Source organism: Hyaena hyaena, unplaced genomic scaffold (assembly GCF_003009895.1).
Source record: "Hyaena hyaena isolate Hyena2069 unplaced genomic scaffold, ASM300989v1 scaffold_294, whole genome shotgun sequence".
Lineage (NCBI taxonomy): Eukaryota > Metazoa > Chordata > Mammalia > Carnivora > Hyaenidae > Hyaena > Hyaena hyaena.
Genome location: NW_024080923.1, coordinates 1,284,311 through 1,306,001, shown reverse-complemented (window position 1 = coordinate 1,306,001; position 21,691 = coordinate 1,284,311). Strand labels below are relative to the sequence as shown.

The 21,691-nt window shown below is 52.2% G+C and overlaps 1 protein-coding gene across 1 annotated transcript in view; it reads left to right on the top strand.

Moving 5' to 3' along the window:
* The window catches only part of LAMB1 (laminin subunit beta 1), a 74,519-nt gene that overhangs the window by 42,245 nt on the left and 10,583 nt on the right, over nucleotides 1–21,691 (top strand). Inside the window, exons 21-25 of the mRNA XM_039247203.1 lie at nucleotides 496–710; nucleotides 1,302–1,398; nucleotides 11,248–11,617; nucleotides 14,294–14,478; nucleotides 15,303–15,544. Coding sequence (XP_039103134.1) covers nucleotides 496–710; nucleotides 1,302–1,398; nucleotides 11,248–11,617; nucleotides 14,294–14,478; nucleotides 15,303–15,544 — 1,109 coding nt within the window. The remainder of the gene's footprint in view (nucleotides 1–495; nucleotides 711–1,301; nucleotides 1,399–11,247; nucleotides 11,618–14,293; nucleotides 14,479–15,302; nucleotides 15,545–21,691) is intronic.

The window sequence follows — 21,691 nt, the reverse complement described above, 5'->3', positions numbered from 1 at the left end:
CCCCCCCCCCCCCCCCCAGGTTGGAGGGCTTCTGCCTGCTTGTCTGACACATTGGTTACCGCTGCTCCTGCCGAGAGATGGAAGTCACTAGATCTCTCCAGTCCCACAGCAGGTTTTTTTGTTATTTCCAGTTAAATCCTCAGTTTTCCAGTGAGTCACCAGCAGCTTGTTAACTCTGAGTATTTCAGAAGTGCTGGCAGGCGAAGCGTGTCCTGGTGCCCATGCGCCTGGGAAGCGTCAAAACCATCGACGTCACCGGGACCGCGGACAACAGCGGTTTTAGTGGTTTTTTTGTTGGTGTTGCTATTTGTTTTTGTTTTTTGTTTGTGATCCCCTCCATTCCTTTCCCTACTTGTTTGCATGTCCAGGCCAGACTCTGGAGAGGGAAAGTCTTTGCCGTCAGAAGGTGGCGGACTTTTGCATCGCGCCGTGTGTTTTATGGATTTGAGGAACTTGATGAACGTAAGTAAGTCCGATCCCACTGTCCCTTCGCAGAGTGTGTCTGCAACTCCCTGGGCACCGTGCGGGACCACTGCAACGGCTCCGACTGCCAGTGCGACAAAACCACCGGCCAGTGCTCGTGTCTTCCTAACGTGGTCGGGCAGAACTGTGACCGCTGTGCGCCCAACACTTGGCAGCTGGCCAGCGGGACCGGGTGTGACCCGTGCAACTGCGATCCCGCCCATTCCTTCGGGCCATCTTGCAATGAGGTGAGGCGCTGTGGCGGGGCGAGGCTGTCCTGGCAGAGGGACGGGGCTCTCACCTGTATAAGTCCAGCCCCCTTGGTGGCTTGGCCCCAGTTAGCGAGGGGCACCCCCCTCTCCTGGTCGCAGCCTTGCGTCAGAGCATGCGGCTTGGCAGGCACAGGGTAGACTCGATATCAGCCTTCCCTTGGCGGCTCACCGGGGACAGCCCGTCACGTGCGGTGCAGGCCCCGCTGCGCCGTGCACCCCAGCAGGGCAGACGGGGGGGCGCTGTTTCTCCTGCAGACCAGGCTGCCACGTCGGATGTGTGTCTCAGCCACCCAGCCCGAGCGGGCACGTGGCCGTTTCCGGCGCTCTAAGGGGGCCGCTGTTCCCTGACACGCACCCCGGGGCTTCCCAGTCCGCGTGACAGAAGAGCAGGGAGGAGGCGCTGGTGGGGGGCCCTGAGCGCCCCCAGGAGGGAGGGGACGTTGGCCTCCCCCGTCAGGAGGCAGGGCCCTGCCCAGGCTGCAGTGCAGTCCCTCCAGCAGCTGAAGACGACGACGCGGCTGCCTCCCGCCCGGCAGCCCGTGTGACCGGCGTGTTTTCTGCTCGCAGTTCACGGGGCAGTGCCAGTGCAGGCCCTGGTTCGGAGGCCGCGCCTGCAGCCAGTGCCGGGAGCTGTTCTGGGGAAGCCCCAGCCTGGAGTGCCGAGGTGAGGCCGCGCGCGCCCGCTTGCCGTGGGATCGGAGCGGAGGGAGCAGACGGGTGTCCGCCCGAGCCTCCCGGCAGCTCGAAAGTGCGACACCGGCGCGCTGATTTCTGTGCTTCCTTACAAAAGAAAGTCACGCTCGTTGTTGAAGAGACCGCTGGGGCGCCTGGGTGGCTCGGTGGGTCGAACGTCTGACTCCGGCTCAGGCCCTGATCTCGAGGCTTGTGAGTTCGAGCCCCGTATCGGGCTCGCTGCTGTCAGCCTGTCAGCACAGAGCCCGCTTTAGACCCTCCGTCCCCCTCTCTCCCAAGACATAAACAAATACTTGAAAAAATAAGAATACAAATAAAAAACCGTCTAGATGTAGCCCTTTTGGGAGTGTAGGTGGTAAGAGTGAGTCTGCCTACCTCCCGCTCCATCCCCCGGGGGTAGCCTTTGTCTCTGCACAGAAGCGTGTGTCCACCTTGTGAAGACACACAGAACGGCTGTTGTAGATGCTTTTAACCCAAATAGGCTTATATTCACCATATATTTCTGCAGACTGACCCCCCCCCCCCCCCCATCTGACTGGTACCCTGTGGCCGGCTTCCCTGTCCGCATACGCAGAGTTAAGTGGCTGCTCCGCTAAGCTCGTTTGACTCCAGGGTGTCAAGCACACTCTGCTGACAGTGAAAGCCCTGGGCGCACACGCGCCAGGGTGCCGTCCCCGCCGGTGGGAGGCGGAGGGCGGTACCCTCCTGCATCACGCGCCCCCAAGGGATAGGTGACCGGCGCTCTAGGTCCGTTAAGTGTGAACAAAAGCCACGTTTTCACTTAGGCGTACGATAAAACGGAGCACAAGGGAAATCGTGACATTTTCTTGACAGCACAAACTTGTTGAAATCACGTGAATCATAAGTGTTGCTTAATTTTCATGCTGTTGCAGTTTTGGTTCGGAGCTGCCAGATACTTTCAGATTTTTTCAGATCGTAAAGCGTTTGCGGAAAGGATTTTACTGGGCTGTTTCTACTCTGTTTTCCTATTCTTTCTTTCCTACTTGGGTTTTCTTCCCCGTTCCACACTTGTAAGTATGGGTAACTATCTCCGTGGTTTCTTCACTGCTCTTGGATAGATTTTCCTTGTTATACGGCTGAAATTCTGGGTCCCTATCGGACTGGAAATAAAAAGTGACCTTTTTCCTTTTTGGATGTGACTATGGCAAGAAACGATCCGGATGTTCAAGTTAGCAGTTCACTGGGTATCTCCTATCCAGGGTCAGAAACCGAGGGGTCTTTCAGGGTCCATTCCACCCACATGTTTCTTGACAAGGGGTGAGAAGAGACCTGAACAAACGGCAGATGATTTGTTTTTCACTTGAGTCTTGGCCGAAGCGTTTGTACCAACATCGTCGGTTAAGGTTTGTTCCGCAGAGGAGATGATCCTTGCAGTGTGAATGGACGAGGGCTTCTCCAGATGTCGGTTCTTCACGGGGCCTGATTTTCTCACTGCCGTGAGAAGGTCCGTGACGTTCAGGGAGCCGCTTGCTCTAGGTTGTCTCCCGCAAGTAAAATCCCGGTTAAAGTGGGGTTTCTTCAGGCCCATAGTCATTGTTCTCTCAGACCCCTCAATCTCCTAACGTCCCGAGGGCTTGGCTTTTGTCCAGATGATGGTTCTGTCATTGCCTTTAGCCCGGTTCTACCAGCATGTATCACTGGCAGAATAGCTTTGGCTGCCAAAGCCTGCTGACCTTTTGATCTGTCTAAGCTTCGTGAGCGTGAAAAGCCCGTTAGCCGGGCTAGAGTCCAGCAGGGCACCGTTCGCCTGGGGGGCAGAACTTGGCCCCACACCCTTTCATCTTCGAACTTCCAGTGCTCTGTCTGCCAGGGGAATTGCGGCTTAGAGGAACAGTATCCACTCGTTCAGGTCAAGAGTTAGGTCCCGTTTGGGAAATGTTGCAAAGAGTGAGGTCCATGCCCTCTGTGTCCACCAGCTACCTTGTTTCATCCAGGAGAAAGGTCAGTCTCAAAACTGTTGGGACCCAAACAACTCCTAAACTGCAGAGCTTCCAGAGAGCGGAAGAGAGACGTTACTTAACGATGGCGGGCCGGGGTTGGGGGGGGGTGTCACCGCAGCACAGGGCCTGTGTGTCCGGGACGGCAGTGGGGCGGGGCCGTGTGGTGCGGTGAGGCGGAAGCCCCCGCGTAGCAGCACATGGACTCGGGCTCCGGCAGGAGCAGAGCGTCGTCCTAGATGGAAAGCGGGGTGGACACGCTCCAGAAGGGACAGGGCCCGGCAGTGACCAGGGACTGAAGAGGAGTCATTTGACGTGAGAGGGAACCAAGGGGGGAAATGTGACCACTTTTCTCAAATTAGGCAACGAATTCCCAGAGAGCCTTCAATTTCAGGTCTTTGAGCGGGAGCAGGCGCACATCGGTACCTCCTGGTGCCGCCTGGTAAACACCACGCTTGTAGGAAGCCTCAGGCCCCGGCGAGGCCTTCTCCTTATGGAAAAAAACGTGGTTGTGTAAAAGACAAACAAGTTGAGCCTCAGACTTACAACTTGGTGAATGTTCCTATTGTCCAGGCGGGTCGGGGCCCTCGGCCAGTCATCCAAGTCCGAACAGGCCCACCACTGTGCTGGGGATGGAGAGAATCTCGTCCACCCACCAGGGAATGTGCCAGAGAAGACCTCGGCCTGGAGCTCCTCATCCTGCTGCTCAGGCGTCACAGGGTCACATGAGGAACCTTTCTGCTGATTCATAGGCAGCAAAGGGAGGGCCTCTGGCCTTTGGGAAAGGCCGGTGTCTCTTAAACCAGTGCAAATCGGACATGTGGGGCGTAGGTGAGGGGCTCTGGGTCGTGTCTGTGTCCCCATCTTGCTTGCTGCTCATTTCAGAGTGTTTTTGAATAGAAAAATTAAGTGCATTCCTTTGCTCAGACAGGAATTTTTAGAACACTTGTGCTCTTAGGCTGGGATTCATTTACAGTTACCCACCTCATACTTGATTTGCTCTGTGACTTGGGAAATCAGATTTAATTTGATTCTTTAGAGAACCACATATACTCTTGTTGGTAGAAGGAAGGCTTTTCTTCCATGATGCTCATCACAGCCTGTGTCCCCTGGAGGGTGGGCCAGCCCGCAGGCGGCCAGCCCGGGTCCCTGCCTGTGCCCGATTGCCAACGTGCCGTCTGCAGCCACCTGGGTGCTACAGAGCCAGAATTGCGTTGTCTGATGGAGACCATATGGCCTCTGCGATGCCTAAGTATTTACCACCCTGGGCCCTTAGAGGGAAAGCTGGCCGACCCCTTGGCCAGCTCGTTTCTGCAGGTGAAATCGTTATTGCCCAACTTTCATCTGGAAACTGAAGTTACATTAGCAAGGCCAAAAAAAAAAAAAAAAAAGGTGGGGTAAAGAATCAGAAAACCTTTCGGCGTTATAGCACATCCTGGAGCCCGTGTTACTTTGAGGGAGGCTGCGAGACAGAAGAAAATAAGCCCATTACCTGCTTTTAAGATAGAGAACTTTTTTTACTTTTCTTTCTTTTTTTTTAATGATTATTTCTGAGAAAGCGCAAGTGGGGAGGGGCAGAGAGGGGGACAGAGGATCTGAAGCAGGCTCTGCGCTGACAGCAGCAGGCCCGATGCGGGGCTTGAACTCACGAACTGCAAGGTCATGACCTGAGCCAAAGTCGGATGCTCAACCGACTGAGTCGGTTTTAAGTCTGAGGAGGAAGGCCGGGTACCGACACGGCACTGAGTGTTGGTACAGACCCGTCCAGCGGTCAGAGGAGGCAAGAGCTGAGGGACCCGGAGCCCTTCGGCGCGTGCCAGGCGGAAGGTCCGCGCTGGCGGCCGTTCCCAGAGAGCCCGCGGAGTGCGCGTAGGGGCATGCGGTGCAGGTTCTTGATCTTATCCTACAGCAGATAGTCTGTGAGGAGACACGGAAGCCCCGCTTCACAACGGAGCGATCTCAGGTTCAGAGGAGTTAAGTGACTTGCCCAGAGACCACGCACAGGTGAGGGCAGAGCTGTGCTCTGAAGCCGGGCCCGGGTGGCCCAGTGTCCCTGTTCTCTGCCCAGGCCTGGGGGTTGCTCGATGACGGGTGTTGAGAGAGGAGTTAGCATCCTGGCTAAAGCGCAAGAAGGACAGCGTGCAGTAGCCGGGCTGCGGGGGGCGGGGGTGCCTTCAGGAAGCCATCCACGGGGGACCCATGGGGAGATTTGATTTCACCAGACTGCGAACGCCTGGAATGCCAAGGCATTTGGGGATGGATTTTGCTCAGTTGCTGGAGGCCCCCAGAGAAGGAAGTTATACCTACTGATAAAGAGGCTGATGTTTTCTGTTCTGGTTGACCTGCCAGTGTTTTCCTCTAGGCCTCGAGATCTATAAAATGGGTGCATTGTAAGTCACTTACCTTTCTCTGAGAGATCACATTTTTAAATGATGAGAGAACTAAGGAAAAACAGAAGAGATCTACTGACCATATAACCAAGAATGTACCTACAGAGGAAGGTGGAATTCTTACAGCTCATCAAAATTGATGACGGTCACGTTTTTATTTTATTTTATTTTTAATGTATGTTTATCTGAGAGAGAGAGAGAGAGAGAGAGCAAGGGAGGGACAGAGAGAGAGAGAGGGAGACCGAGAATCGCAAGCTGGCTCTACATTGTCAACACGGAGCTCAACTCAAGACTTGAACTCATGAACTGTTGAGATCATGACCTGAGCCAACACCAGGAATCCGATGCTTAACCAACTGAGCCACCCAGGCGCCCCAGTGACCATCTCGTTTTTAAAATCCTAGTCTTCATCTTTGTGATTTGTTTACCTTAAAGGTGAGGCCACAGTTTCTGCTAACGATTTTCTTCTTCTTTCCAAAAGATAGTTGTAAATCCTCTGCCAGAGAATCCCATTTGTTAGAGCAGTGCCGAGCTCCAGGCCCACCTAGCCCCCGAGCCCTTCCTCTGAAGAGAGGAACACAGCCCTTGGCCCTCATCAGCGATCGCCTGCGTAGTCAGCGTGGAGCTCGTCGATCCCAGCGGATGCGAGCTAGGACTGGAGGGTCTCCTTCATGATTTTGGCGTCCGTGAGGTTTTCAGTGGACAGGCAAGAACCAACCTTGGGGCTTCAGCGGGGGGTGCTCGTAGGGGGGGTCCTTTTACAAGGTGTAAATGTCGGCCTTCTGAGGCTTACCTCCCAGGCCTCCCTAGGACGGACTTTCCAGTTCTGGAAACTCCACGGTCAGGGAAGGAAGCACGTGTCCACAGGAGCTTAGCAGTTTCCTGCTTCGGTTTGAAATGAAAACCTGAGGGGCGCCTGGGGGCTCAGTCGGTTAGACGTCCGACTTCGGCTCAGGTCATGATCTCACGGTTGGTGGATTCGAGCCCCGCGTCGGGCTCTGTGCTGACAGCTCGGAGCCTGGAGCCTGTCTTCGGATTCCGTGTCTCCCTCTTTCTGACCCTCCCCTGCTCACGCTGCCTCTCTCTGACTCTCAAAAATAAATAAAAAACATTAAAAAAAATTTTTTTAATAAGAAAAGAAATGAAAACCTGATGCATGTAGTCCTTGGGTGCCTTTCCGGGCTTGAAGGCCTCAGTAACAAAACTGCATTCTGTGAACTACATCTGTGAAATTGGACTCTTCAGTTAGAGGAAAGGAATATTGGTCAGTTCAGCTAAACTGGGCCTGTCACTCCGCTCGCCCTTGGAGGGCTGTCCTGAGCTATGGCCCTGTCCCCAGAGAGAGAGGAAGGGCCTCATGAGGGTGTTTGCCTTTTATTTTTATTTTATCGATTTATGTTTTAAAAGTAGGCTCCATGCTGGGCGTGCAGCCCCCGCTGCTCAGGGCTTGAACTCATAACCCTAAGATCCAGACAGAAGCCAAGGTCAAGAATCAGATGCTTAACCGATTGAGCCACCCAGGTGCCCCTGCACTTGCCTTTTATTTACTTACTTTTATTTAATTTTTTTAATGTTTGTTTATTTTTGAAAGACCAAGCACGAAAGAGGTCGGGGCAGAGAGAGAGGGAGACACAGCATCAGAAGCAGCTCCAGGATCTGAACTGTCAGCACAGAGCCTGACACGGGGCTCGAACTCACGAGCTGTGAGATCATGACCTGAGCCGAAGTCTGACACGCCTGACGGAGCCCCCCAGGCGCCCCTGCACTTGCCTTTTAAGTCCTACAGTTTGGAGCGAGTGCTGGTCTCTCCAAGATGCCCACGACACAGTGAGAGCACGAAGTGCCTGTACCAGTGAAGTAAATAAAAAGTTAGGCGAGAACTTGAGTTCAGCCTGCGCACCCGTCCCTTGGCCCAAGCACGGGCCCCGTAAAAGCCTCTTCAGGACTGCATGACTTTATGCCTTGGCACTGTCTGTGGGAGAGAAAGAATTTGCGAAGCAAGCAGGACAGGCACCGTCTGCCTCGCTGGGCGCCCGCCTGGGAGACATGATGCCGTCGGCGCGGCTCTGCTGGGCCGCCTGGTCTCCCTGGGGCCTGAGCGGCCCCATTTCTACGGCTGGCGGCGTGCGGCCCCTTCGTACACAGGCCGCTAGGCTGCTGCGTGGCCTCCGCTGGTCACCTCCGCGGTCGGGACTCCGCCCCAGCTCTGCGCTGAAGGAGGAGCATGTACTCTGTCTCTTACTTCCTCCCTCCCCCTCCCCCCTCCTTTGTCACCACCCGCCCCCCCGCCCCCTCCCCCTCCCCTCCCTCCCTCTCCCCTCCCCCTCCCCCCACAAGCACACATCACATACAAACGGAAGGAAGGCTAGAACGGGTGTGGAAGGAACGCCATCAGTCTGCAGAAGGGGACCTAGTGACCCACCGTGTCGACAGCACCCGCCAACCGTTAGGAACACAGGTTCGCGGGTCCCATCCCAGAGCCACCGATTCCGAATCTGGGTCTCGGGAGTTGGGGGGGCAGTCTGCATTCGTGGGCCCTCCAGGTGCTTCTGATGGACACCCAAGTCTGCCAGGCTAGCACCTAGTGACCCGCGTAACTTTCAGCTTTCTGGAAGGTGACCGCATGTCACCAGTGACCTGGAAATCCATCCCTAAAGCGTAAAGACTGTAAACTCGCCATTATTCAGTCTCTTTCCATGCTTCTGATCTGAAGCTGATGAAGGCAGTGTTTTCCCACACGCTCCCCGTTATTTCTCTGGAGCGTCACTGGTATTCCCACTAGAAGATTCCATGTCAGATGAGTTTGGGCCACAACTGGCTAAAACCAACGGGAAATAGTTTCCCCTGCAGAAGTCCTCTGAATCTTCAACAGGCTGATGTTTGTTTGGAATCTTCAAGAGGATGATTTTTCCTGAATTTACTGATCACAGGACCCTTCTCTCCAGGAACATCTAGAAACAATGGCGTAGGGAACACATTTAAAGCTATTCACAGCTCATGCTCCCTGACTCATGAGCCTGTTCCCAAAAAAAAAAAAAAAAAAACACAGGAAAAGTGAAACATGCCTGAAATGCCTGGAAAGAAACAATATACTTCAGGGGCGAAAAAAAATGTTGAGTTTTGAGAACCCAAGGCACTAAGGGCATGCTGGGTTTTAAATCACAAAGGTTGAGGACAGAATATTCCACAGTTTAAATGTTTGGACGACTCATGATGTTACTGGCACGTAGACAAGGATAAACACAAGGCCGCGGCAGCTTTTTTTTCTTCTCCCCCAGTGGAAATGCGGTCAGGCAATACTCTGGGCAGGAAACCACCAGACACTTGCATGGAACACAGAGTGATGATGATAGAAACGTTTGAGTGCTTGCAGTGAACTAGATGTTCCTCTAAGTGCTTTGGGATTAAGCGATTTCATCCGGAAAGCAATCCTTGCGGTAGGTAGGGTCTGTTTTGCGGATGCGGAGGCCGTGACTCAGTTTCCCTGGCGCTCGGGGTTGCGGAGGGGTGTTGGCCAACAGAGGCAGTGGGAGATCATGATAAAAGGCAGGAAGCGGGGAGGGTCAGATGATGGGCCACAAGTGCGTCTCTGAGTTTAGAGCACGGAGGTTGCTGAGCAAATCTCGGGACCACCGTGCAGCGGGTTCTGGACGACGTTCCGTGAGGCAGCCTCGTACAAACCAGTTGCAGCTACTGACCCGAGGTTTTGTAACCGTATCCGAGAGCGCAAACGTGTGGGGTTTGGTCACGGTGACGTTGCATTCTTAGGAGGGTTCTTTTGTTTTGTAGGGGGTGTAAACGTCCCTTGCATGGCTGTACTGAAAATGAGGTTAGAGCCTGAGTTGGCGAAGACCGTCGAATGCCAGTTGGCAAGTTAACCCTGGGCTTGGTGCAGAGAATGGAGAAAATGGTCTAAGATGTACTCCTTCCAGGGGCGCCTGGGGGGCTCTGTCGGCTGAGCGTCTGACTTCGGCTCAGGCCATGATCTTGTGGCTCGTGAGTTCAAGCCCCTCGTGGGGATCTGTGCTGACAGCTCAGAGCCTGGAGCTGCTTCGGATTCTGTGTCTCCCTCCCTCTCTGCCCCTCCTCCACTCATTCTCGCTCTCGCTCTCGCTCTCCAATAAATAGGAAAAAAAATTTTTTTAACGTTTTTTTTATTTTTGAGAGACAGAGACAGAGGGTGAGCAGGGTAGGGTCAGAGAGAGAAAGAGAGAGACACAGAATCTGAAACAGGCTCCAGGCTCTGAGCTGTCAGCACAGAACTCGACACGGGGCTTGAACCCATGAACCGTGAGATCATGACCTGAGCGGAAGTCGGTCATTTAACCGACTGAGCCACCCAGGCGGCCCAACGAAAAACTTTTTTTGAGATGTACTCCTGCCCTTGGAGTCTTCAGTCTATTTAGGGAAATAATATATTTCTTTGGTGGGGGGAGGTATTTTCTTCTCTTACTTTTTTTTTTTTTTTTTTTTTTTAAATCCCTTATCTTTTCCCAGAAAGGATTTAAGGCCAGAGATGTGTGTACAGGCCTTTTGTTTTTTAGACCGTGTACAAATACTTCAAGCATCAGGTGTTGGTATAGAACTACGTTGATGCCCTGAGATCTGGGGCTCTCAGGCCGGGTTCAACGGCGCACGCGCTGTGCTAAGTGACGTGAGCCAAGCTCCGTTAGCCAAGAACACCAACGTTACCCTTTCCCATTTGGTTCTGGCTAAGATCCCAACCCTCTCGGGCCAGTGAGGAGCTGGGGCTGACTGGCTCCCAGGTCCCTTCCCTCACTTCTGACGTCTCAGGAGCCTGTCTTCTCCGCACTGGGGCTGGTCCTCACAACGGCACATACCCACACGTCACACTTAGTGGAGAGCCTTTCAACTAGATACGGGGAATTCCTGGGGCTTTTTTCTCCATTGAGTTTTCTCTTCATCAGGTTCCTTGCATTTCATCGCGTTTTCGCCGTTCTGTCTTGTGACCAGGTCGGGTGAGGCGTGTTAGCAGGCGTGCGTGTCATCGGGATGTCACCTGAATTGCTCGTACTGCTGGCATCCGGGGGAAGGGGGGCAGGGCGTCAGTAAGAGGGAGGCAGAGGCGGGCCAGAGCTTACGGGCGGACTGGAGTTGTGATGTGCTTCGCTGGTACCCCGGCCCCGCCACTGCCTCGCCGTAAGACTTGGGGCAAGTCCCCTGTCCCGTCGGGTGATTGTGAGGGTCGGTGACGTGATGCATATAAACCATTTCTGCACCGCCGGCTACCGCGAGTGTCTCCTGGAAAAAACCCACACTGTCGCTGTAAAGCGGAGCGTGCTGAGGTAACGCGGGCTGCAGGAGGCTGCTCTAGCCTCGGCCGGAGGCGCCGGGAAGCGGTCGGTCTGGTCGGCGCCTTCCCACCGTGACGTGACAGGATCCTGAATGCCAGGTCTTGTCGCTGACGCTTCCGGTCTAGGGAGCGCTGCAGCACTGCTCTTTCCCTTCCAGCCTGTGACTGTGACCCCAGGGGCATCGAGACGCCACAGTGTGACCAGTCCACGGGCCGGTGCGTCTGCGTGGAGGGCGTGGAGGGCCCGCGCTGTGACAAGTGCGCGCGCGGGTACTCGGGGGCCTTCCCCGACTGCGCTCCCTGCCACCAGTGCTTTGCTGTGTGGGACGTGATCGTCGCCGAGTTGACCAATCGGACCCAGAAGTTCCTGGAGAGAGCCAAGGCCCTGAAGATCAGCGGGGTGATTGGGCCTTACCGGGAGACCGTGGACTCGGTGGAGAAGAAAGTCCGCGAGATCCGGGACACCCTGGCCCGGAGCCCCGCCGCAGAGCCGCTGAGAAACATCGGGGATCTCTTTGAGGAAGCGGAGTAAGTAGTCCCGGAGCGAGAGCAGGCGCCCAGGGTGGTGGTGCAGCTTGATGAATAAACAGCAGAGGTGCCCCGCTGGGCGCTTCCACGCGACGGGGCGCTCAGTGCTGGGAGGGAGAACAGGTGCCGACGAAGCGTGTTGGACTCCCTGCTCCTCTTTGCAGCTAGCGTGCGAGGGGAGTGGTCTTTCGGGTCGGAGACCCAGGTCCCTAACAGACTTGGGGCCGGGGAAGACCGCCGCAGCAGACGGCTGATCTGTGACACGACAGTGTCCTTGCCAAACACGCGGTGCGTGTGAGTCGTCGCTACTCGGCTTTGCTCCTCCGAGGAGATCGGTTCCCTCCGCGAGACCCCGATTGCCAGGTTCCCTCCGCGGCTTCACTCGAGGAGGCCTTCCTTCGTCTAATTATCACAAATTCTCCACAGTGAGAACGTCTCCTCGTTGCCCTTCTCTGGGTGACGCTCCCCTGCGTAGGGCTGCTGGTGCCGCTGAGCGTCTGTGCGTCTCGGGGCTCGCCTTGCTGCAGGTCTTCTGCTCCCAGGCCCTGCGACCACCCTTTCCGCAGTGCGCCCCAAAACAGCACCGCGCGACCTAGGACGAAGCCTAAAGCAGGAAGGGGTGCGGAGCATTCATGTTCCCCCCGGTGCCCTCATGGCTTTTTTCATCGCAGCCACGTTTGTTTGGCACGGGCAAGAGGGAGCTCTTTCTTTCTTTCTTTTTTTTTTAAATTTTTTAATGTTTATTTTTGAGAGGAGGGGGAGGGGCAGAGAGAGGGGGAGACACCGAATCCGCAGCAGCGCCAGGCTCCGAGCCGTCAGCACAGAGCCCGACGCGGGGCCCGAACCCGCGGACCGTGAGGTCACGACCTGAGCCGGAGTCGGGCGCTGAACCGACCGAGCCCCCAGGCGCCCCAAGCGGAACGCTTCCCTAGCTAAGTCCTACACACGGAGGTGACTAAGTTACGACAGAACCACAGTAACATTTTCTCTGTGATGGGACTTGAATCAGCCTAAGAAACCAGATGCACGTTTCCCTTCTGTGCCCTGAACACCAGGCGAGCAGACGCGTGCTCGGGCGCCTTGCGGGGCCCCTTCCTAGACCCCCTCGATTTCGTCCCGGAGGGTTTGTGTCCACGACCGTGTGGTTGACCAGAGCGCCAGGAAATGTCGGGTGCGGGGCGATAATGCACTTAGTGAGGAGGAATTTCACCTCATTAAAAAGACGGGGGTGCCGCTCAGCCTCCTGCCGCGTAGCAGCAGGTTTGAGAAGGCTGCTGTCCGAGTGCAGGCCCGCTTAGGACCTGGTTCCTGGCCTCAGTCTCCTGCACCCGAGGGAGAACAGAACGATCTGTGTGTCCCGTGAGACCTGCCGGAGGAGACGTTACATTCCTGAAATGCTGTTTCCACCCTCACTATTTATCTAATCGGATGGACTGTAATCATTTGGGGGAACTGGCGTTAATCTTCGGTCGGCACAACACCCGAGGACGCGGGTCTTAGGATCCGAAGTGGCCTCGTTAAAAAACATACAGTGTTAGATTGGATTCCTTTAAAAATTGTAACATTGTGGGAGACCTGGGAAGAAACGAAAGCCTTGTGAGAATCAACACACGAATAAAAGAGCCCCGAGAAAAGCAACTATTAGAATTGCCTCCGGAAAAGGAGGTTGAGTTTATAAAATGCAGTTTAACCTACAAATCCTTTTAAGTACTTTTCCTTTGAGTCGGGTCAGGATTTTGTATCTCAGCCTTGGACAGCATTGTTCTAATGGCCCCCAGCCTTTTGGCCTTCGTACGTCTTCCCTGCGTTTTATACTGACGAGTATCTCCCGGAGAAGACAGTTCCGTTCAGTTAGGTGACCAGTAAAGCCCCGAGCTGAGGTCTCAAACGTTACTTCCTTTGTGATTGTGTACGTACACCCACACACTTATATAATATGCAAATAGATGCCTCAGATACAGCTTTGTGGATGTGAAATACGGAAGAGAATGCAGTTGGGTTTAGATTCCAAGTGAAATATTGTGAAAGCTGAATCTGTGCCAAGTCCGTTCTGGTAGATAACTGCCTTCTTAGGAAAGATGCAAGGGTTGCTTGTCGGTGGAAGAGGAGCTCCTTTGATGGGACCTTGCTAAAGGGGGACGTGCATGGAAAGCTCCCGTGGGTGGCTGTCTGTCTTCCCGGTGGCCGTGGGGCTTCCTTTCTGCATGTCCCATCTTGAAGGGGATCCCTGAGGTTTGGAGAAGAGCCTTTTTGGCAGGTGGCTGGGAGGCATAATTCTGCCCCGGGGGTCAGTTCTGTCTTTGGAGCTGTGGGGTTGTGTGGGCTCCGAGCTGCTCACACACACAGCAAGAACTCCACGCTCTGGACCTTTGCTCAGAAGACAGCGGGTGTTGGGAATCCCTCCTAGGATGCCTCCACCACAACACAGCTGACGGGCGCTTCTAGGCTTTTCTTCCAAGTCTTTGAAGAAAGGAAAATTGGTAGATTCGATACGGCCTCTTAAGGATGAACAGAATAGAACTAGTACTTGTAAGTAAAGAGTTGCAAAGTACTGAACTGGTTAGAAACGACAGAGTAATGGGTACAGTGTTTGTAGGGGAAAAGAAACAAACAATGAGACTTCAGAATTCCCCTTTGGTTTCTTTTGCTTCTGGAAACTGCCCCTTCTCTTTACAGGAAATTGATCAAAGATGTTACCGACAAGATGGCTCAAGTAGAAGTGAAATTGTCTGACACAGCTTCCCAGAGCAACAGCACAGCCAGAGAACTAGATTCTCTACAGACAGAAGCAGAAAGCCTAGACAACACGGTGAAAGAGCTTGCGGAGCAATTGGAATTTATCAAAAACTCAGATATTCGGGGTGAGCATTTTTTGTGCAAATGTGCGATCCTGGACAACGGATTTAACCCTCTGTCTAACCTTTTAGTACAGCACTTGGAGAGTAAAATGTAGTGCCCTCTAATCCTTTTAAAGCTTTTTCTCCTTGAGTCTCTGGCACAAATAAGGATTACAGTCTCCGTTTACAAAAGTGGGACGCGGGGCACTGAGAGACTAAGTAAAATGCAAGGGAGATTCTGTGAAGCAAGCAGGAGTCTTTATGCATGAGAACGGCGTACATTTCCTGTTTTGTTTTGTTTTTTCCAGTTAATGGTTTAACCTCCCTGACTTTTCTTGAAAATTCAAGAATGTTGCCTGCTCAGGGGACAATTTTGGCAGTGTCAGCTAGCACTGAGCATCCTATCTTACGCACGATCGTTAATTTTTCTGCCAAGGTCCTTCAAGCCAAAACTGGCCATGCTGTTTTATATATGTAATAGTAGTCATTTGAGTGGATCTAAATCATCAAATGACCAAGAAAAGATTTTAAAAAATATCCGGACGGGTAATCTGTGGGCTGCCTGACAGTACCAGCTATTGAGAAAGAATTGGACAGTCATGCAGAAACATCTGCGTGACGGACTTAATTTGTCATCCAGATGTTTGGCTTGAAGTGGATGCTCACGGGACAAAGTGAAGCCATTGCTCAGGAGAGGAAAGTCAGAGGTCTTCATAAAGATTCCGATCCTGAATGTTAGAACAGAACCATACAGTAAATTTAGGGCTGGAAGACCCCAAAATACGGGCATCGCCTACTGGCACGGAGCACAGGAGGTTTAACGTGGGCCGTTCCGCTTGATGCCCCAGGCGCCTTGGATAGCATCACCAGGTACTTCCAGATGTCTGTGGAGGCAGAGGAGAGGGTGAACGCCTCCACCACAGACCCCGACAGCGCCGTGGAGCGGTCGACTCTCACTCGGGACCGAGTAGAAGAGCTGCTGTTGGAACGAGAATCCCAGTTCAGGGAAAAACAAGAGGAGCAGGCCCGCCTTCTGGACGAGCTGGCAGGCAAACTGCAAAGTCTAGACCTCTCAACCGTCGCTGAAATGGTAAGGTGTTCTGGTTTGGTTTTTTTTTAATTAGTTACTTAATTTTTTTACGAATAGTTTATTGTCAAGTTGGTTTCCATAGAACACCCAGTGCTCATCCCCACACGTGCCCTCTTCCATGCCCATCCCCCCCCTCCCCTCTCCCCCACCCCCATCAGCCCTCAGTTTGTTCTCAGCATTCAGGAGTCTCTCACGGTTTGCCTCCCTCCCTCTCCCTTACTATTTCCCCCCTTCTTCTCCCCCACGGTCCTCCGTTAAGTTCCTCCTAATCCTCCTATACGTGCAAACACATGGCATCTGTCCTTCTCTGCCTGACTTATTTCGCTCAGCATAACACCCTCAAGGTCCATCCACGTTGCTACACAGGCCAGATTTCATTCTTTCTCATTGCCATGTAGTATTCCATCGTACAGATGAACCACATCTTCCTGATCCATCCGTCCGCTGATGGACACTTAGGCTCTTTCCATGATTTGGCTATTGTGGAGAGTGCTGCTATCAACATTGGGGTCCATGTGCCCCCGTGCATCAGCACCCCTGTGTCCCTTGGGTAAATTCCTAGCAGTGCTAGTGCTGGGTCCTAGGGGAATTCTATTGTTAGTTTCCTGAGGAACCTCCACACTGTTTTCCAGAGGGGCTGCACCAGCTTACATTCCCACCAACAGTGTAGGAGGGTGCCCGTGTCTCCACATCCTCGCCAGCATCTAGAGTTCTCTGATTTGCTCATTTTAGCCACTCTGACTGGTGTGAGGTGGTATCTCAGTGTGGTTTTGATTTGTATTTCCCTGATGAGGAGGGACGCTGAGCATCGTTTCATGTGTCTATTGGCCATCTGGATGTCCTCTTTGGAGAAGTGTCTGTTCCTATCTTCTGCCCTGAAATGGTAAGGTTTTGAGGGTTTGGTCTCCAGGCTCTGATGCGATCATAGGAAGGACAGACCACCTTGTGCTGTCAGTCACACTGTGCATTTTGCACATGAAGGGGCAGGAGTGAGCCTGGCCTCGTCTCCAGGCCACCAGTGGGGATCCACCTTCAAGCCAGATAAGAACAACAGTGGGGGCCTTTCCAGCCTTCTTCCCCCACGGCCGGCTAGCGGTTTCTCTGTGCTGCAAAGAATCCAGTCTCCTTTCCCCCACCGTTAAATTGAAATGGTAACTTCTTACTCAGATTTTAACCTTTCAGACTGTAGACATTTCTTTTTCATGTAGCTCTTTATTTTTTTAAGGTTTATTCATTTTTGAGAGACAGAGTGTGAGTGGGGGAGGGGCAAAGAGTGGGAGACAGAATCTGAAGCAGGTTGTGAGCCATCAGCACAGAGCCCGACACGGGGCTCGAACTCACGAGAACCATGAGATAGTGACCTGAGCCAAGGTCAGACGCTTAACCGACTGAGCCACCCATGTTCCCCCTTTTCCACAGATTTCTGATTCCGAGTACAAACTCCTTCACAGTGGGGCCATTCAAGAATCGTTCTGGGAGGGGCTTCTTTAAAAAAATTAAAAGAGCAAAAGAATTTTTTTCCCTGGGTGTAAATTAAGAATGTTCCTTTGTTCCAGTAACTTTACCTGGTGAAGATTAACCTTGAGACCAGCCTCGAAGGTAGATTCGTTTCCCAGAAGCTTTTAAAAAGTAACTCCAGAGCCAAATGAAATTGAATAGTGAGTTTAATGAAAATCAGGCAGAAGGCCAAAAAAAAGCCAAACTCTGCCTGTTCCTTCCTCTTCCTTCCTTACTGTTTTTCATGGAAGGATACCTATCGGGGGAATTTGGAGCGTAGTTGTCTGTAGACTCGGGCGTGTGCTGTCTTAGCTTGGGAATAGTGAAAGCGGGAGGCAGGTGGGCGCGCAGAAGACGGCAGACAGTTGAGGCTTCCTTACGATTTGGTCTTCCTGTAGGTCCCCCCCCCTCCTGGCCTTCTTTACCTTCCCCCCATCTCGCATCTCTGAAATTGGCAAAAACACCCTGTTACTACTGTGTTGTGCGCCACTTAATCGATGCCTACAAGGTGACAGATGATCAAGCGTCATAGCATTCAGTGGAAAGAGGGAGTGAGGCAGATCTCTCCTATTATTAGAAAAATGGCAGCCCAGAGTGATGTGCAAACTTGACAGGGGACAAAGTCACTATGTATAGGCGTGAAAGGCCAATTGTTTCCTTCCAAGATGGCTTCCTACCTTACAAATTCTCATAATAACCAGTAATCACAAATAAAGTCTCCACAAACTAAAATGAAAGCAGCGGATCGTGTGAACGGAGGTTTGCTTTGCAACAGGTGTCTAGGAAGGGTTGGGGGAGGGGGTGGGGGGAGGGGGGGCTCCCTTGCTCAGGCCATGGGAATGGGTTCTCCTCCGGGTGCCTGCTTTTCCGCTGGCTGAGCTCCCTAGGGCTGAGCCACCTTCTGTTCGCTCACGGCAGGTATTTAATTCTGCGATGAGCTCTCCCTTCGCAGGTTGCGTGCTAGCATTGCTTGGGTAGAGAGGGTTTTGTCCTTTTGTGTTTTCCGAGTACCTTCCGTTCTTGGTTTTTCACGTATGTTTAGCTAGGCCCACGGCGGTTTTCTCCGGCTTGCAGTGCTGAAATAAAACAGATCTCCTAGGCTGTTGCCAGATTGCTGTTTCAAAGCATCCCTGAGGCCCTCTGCTTCTCTTCTTGATTTCGGCCCATGGTCTTCTACGGCAATGCAGAACGCACTTTGTTTTCTGAAGCTTTTTATGTTCCATAAGTCAGCTACATGAAAGACTTTTTTTTTTTTTTTTTTTTTTTAAGTTTTTTACTTTTGAGAGAGAGAGACAGGAGAGTGTGCATGAGCAGTGGAGAGGCAGGCACAGAGAGGGAAACACAGAGTCTGAAGCAGCTCCAGGCTGTCAGCACAGAGCCCAGACGCGGGGCCTGAACCCACGGACCATGAGATCATGTCCTGAGCCGAAGTTGGACATGTAACCAACTGAACCACCCAGGTGCCCCCAAGACTATTATTATTTACTAATTTGATCTAATGAGATCATAATTATCAGAAAATTATTAGTATAAGGAGTTGACTGTTTATTCAAAAAGTACTTTTTTACTTCTTAAAAAGAATCCCTTCCTTGTTTGCGAGCATTACCTGCTTCTCGCTGCCTCTGTTCAACATGAGAGGACAGCCCTGCTCAGCCTTTCCCATCACACAGCAGACTCGTAGTCTCTCAGTCCACATGTGCGTGCCGGGGCCAGGCCCTGATCCTGGAACGTTCTGGTAGGTAAGGGAGAGGAGGAGTCTGGGGAGGGGCATTGAGGATTCGCTTTGTAGAAGTGAAATCCCCTTTGACCCTACTGCTCTGTTTGCCTCTCGCGTCTGGAACGGCCCCCCACTTGCCCTGCTCCAGCCCCACTGGACAGCAAGCGCGCCCTCCCCCGGCCTCTCCGCGGCCTGCTTTCCTTCCTGCTTACAGCACCCCACCCACTCGTGTTTGCTTCGCCTGAAGGCACGAAAAGCCCAGATAATGGGCCTCGTATGTCACCTTGTTGACCAGAACAGACCAGGTGCCGGGTCTAAACCGGTTTCTCAATACCTTCTCCGTTTTTTTTTTTTTGTTTTTTTTTTTTTTTTTTTTTTTTTGCTTTTGTTTCCCTTGCTTTCAGAGACACGTCTAGTAAGAAGTTGCTCTGGTCAAGGTCAGAGAGATTGCTGTCTGCGTTCCCTAGGATTTTGATGGTTTCCTGTCTCATCAGGTCTTCCATCCATATTGAATTTACTTTGGTGTATGGCGGAAGAAACTGCATGTCACTGTCCAGTTTTCCCAGCACCATTTGTTGAAGAGACTTTTTTGCACTGGTGATGCTTTCCTGCTTTGTCGAAGATTAGTTGACCATACAATTGTGGGCTATAATTTTATTTTTAAGTTAAGTTTGAGTGCAATCTCCCTAAAAGTTGGAAAACTGGTGACAAAAATGATGCGAAAGAAGAATTTACATTTCAAAACTAATCCAAAGAACAAGTCCTTTGCATTCCCCACCTTCACCAACTGCACCACCTCCACCAGCCACATGTGGAGGCTTCCTTTCCACTTTTGGCAAGTACAACACACTATCACATGACACTTTAGTTTCCAACTGTGTCCACGTGTTTACTATTTATGTAAGGACGTCTTCATTGTTCAATTCATGTAGTTTATACTTGTGAGGATGATTTGGGAATCAAGACCCCACGTTATTCATCCCAAGGCTACATATTAGTTCTCTGTTGCCGATAACAGATCACATCTAAATTCACTGGCTTAAAACACAACCAACTTTCATTATGGCTCACAGTTTCCAGGATAAAGGATTCAGGAACAGCTTGGCTGGGCAGTTCTGCTGAAGATTTCTCATGAGGTTCGGGCAAATGCTGGGGCTGTAGCTGTCCTCAGGCTTGGCTGGGGCTAGAGGCTCTGACTCCAAGAGGGCGCACCCCCATGGCCACCGAGTGGACCCTTCACAGAGCTGCTTATTTGCATCTACTCACAACATGGTGGCTGGTTTCCCCCAGAGCAGAGAGCGCGGCAGGGGGAAGCTATCTTTAGTGAACTAGCCTCAGAAGTCACATTGCACTGCTTTCTCCAAATTCTATTTGTTAGGAGCAAATAAGTTTGGGAGAAGAAGAGGAGAATTTGGCTCCACCTTAGGAAGTGAGGCGCTTTACAGTATCTTCATATGTTAAAACCACCACGTCCACTGACTGTAAGCCCTCACAAAGGCTCTGCACTTCTACCGTTCTATTAGTCACTATGTACAGGAATTTGGTTGTTATTCCCAACAGCGCTGTCACGATACAACAGAGAGAGAGAATGTTTATGTTTATGGGCATATGTGTGAGAGAGCTGGCTGAGAGTGCAATCAATAGAGGTTTTAACTATAAATGCTGCTTTTATCCTCAATGCCTAACATACATTCCTTGGAATCAGTTATCAGAAAAGACTAGAGGATTTTGCCAGCAATTAAATATCTACTGGCTAAAGGGTCACTTCAGATGTCAGCTCTAATCCTGGCCTGCTGATTTTTTTTTTATTTTTTTTTAAGGTTTTTATTTATTTCTAGGAGAGAGAGAGAGACAGCGTGAGCAGGGGAGGGTCAGAGAGAGAGGGAGTCACAGACTGAAACAGGCTGGCAGTCAGCACAGAGCCCGACGCGGGGCCTGAACCCACGAACTGCGAGATCATGACCCAAGCGAAAGTCGGACGCTTAACCGACTAAGCCACCCAGGCGCCCCTGGCCTGCTGATTTTTAAAAAAAAATTTTTTTGATGTCTTTATTTTATTTTTTGAGAGAGAGAGACAGACAGAATGTGAGCGAGGGAGGGGCAGAGAGAGAGGGAGACACAATCTGAAGGAGTGGCCTGCTGATTTTAATACTCAACTAAACAACTGCATCTTTGGTTACAAAGACAACGATACTGTTACTTGGGAAAAGAAAATTCCCTAAGCTTTCAAGCTTTCATGCCATGAGATGGCATGCCACGAGCCCAACGGCCGGTCTCACTCGCCCCTTTCTGTGCTAGTTTGCATGGAAAACCCAGGGGGCCTTCTGGTGGGTCTTGCCACCCATCCCTGGCCTCTTCAGGAGAGCCTGGGGGACCACAGTGCCCCGGCCAGAGTCACACTCTGACTTGTATGGCCTGCCACCACTTCACCCTCGGCATGTCTAAAACCAAACTCCTCCCTTCCTTCCACCCCGGCTTCCTCCCTAAACTTCTTACTTCCATTAATGGCTATAGCATTTCCCCAGAAACCTCAGCCTCATCATCAACTTGAACCTACGTTGCTCAAAACAGAAGCTGTTGCTCAGTGTCTCTCTCGTATCTGCGCTTGCCTCTCCACCCCAGAGCTGACACCTCCCCACTTTCACATTTCTGTTCAGATTATTCCCTCTGGCTACAAAGCCCTTCCACCAGCTTCCTACCCTTTACCTATCCTTTAAGACCTCGTGGCCGGGGCGCCTGGGTGGCTTAGTCGGTTAAGCATCCGACTTTCGCTTAGGTCATGATCTCGCAGTTTGTGGGTTCGAGCCCCGCGTCGGGCTCTGTGCTGACTGCCCGCTCAGAGCCTGGAGCCTATTTCTGAGTCTGTGTCTCCCTCTCTCTCTGACCCTCCCCTGCTCACGTGGTCTCTCTCTCTCCTAGAAAAAAAAAAAAAA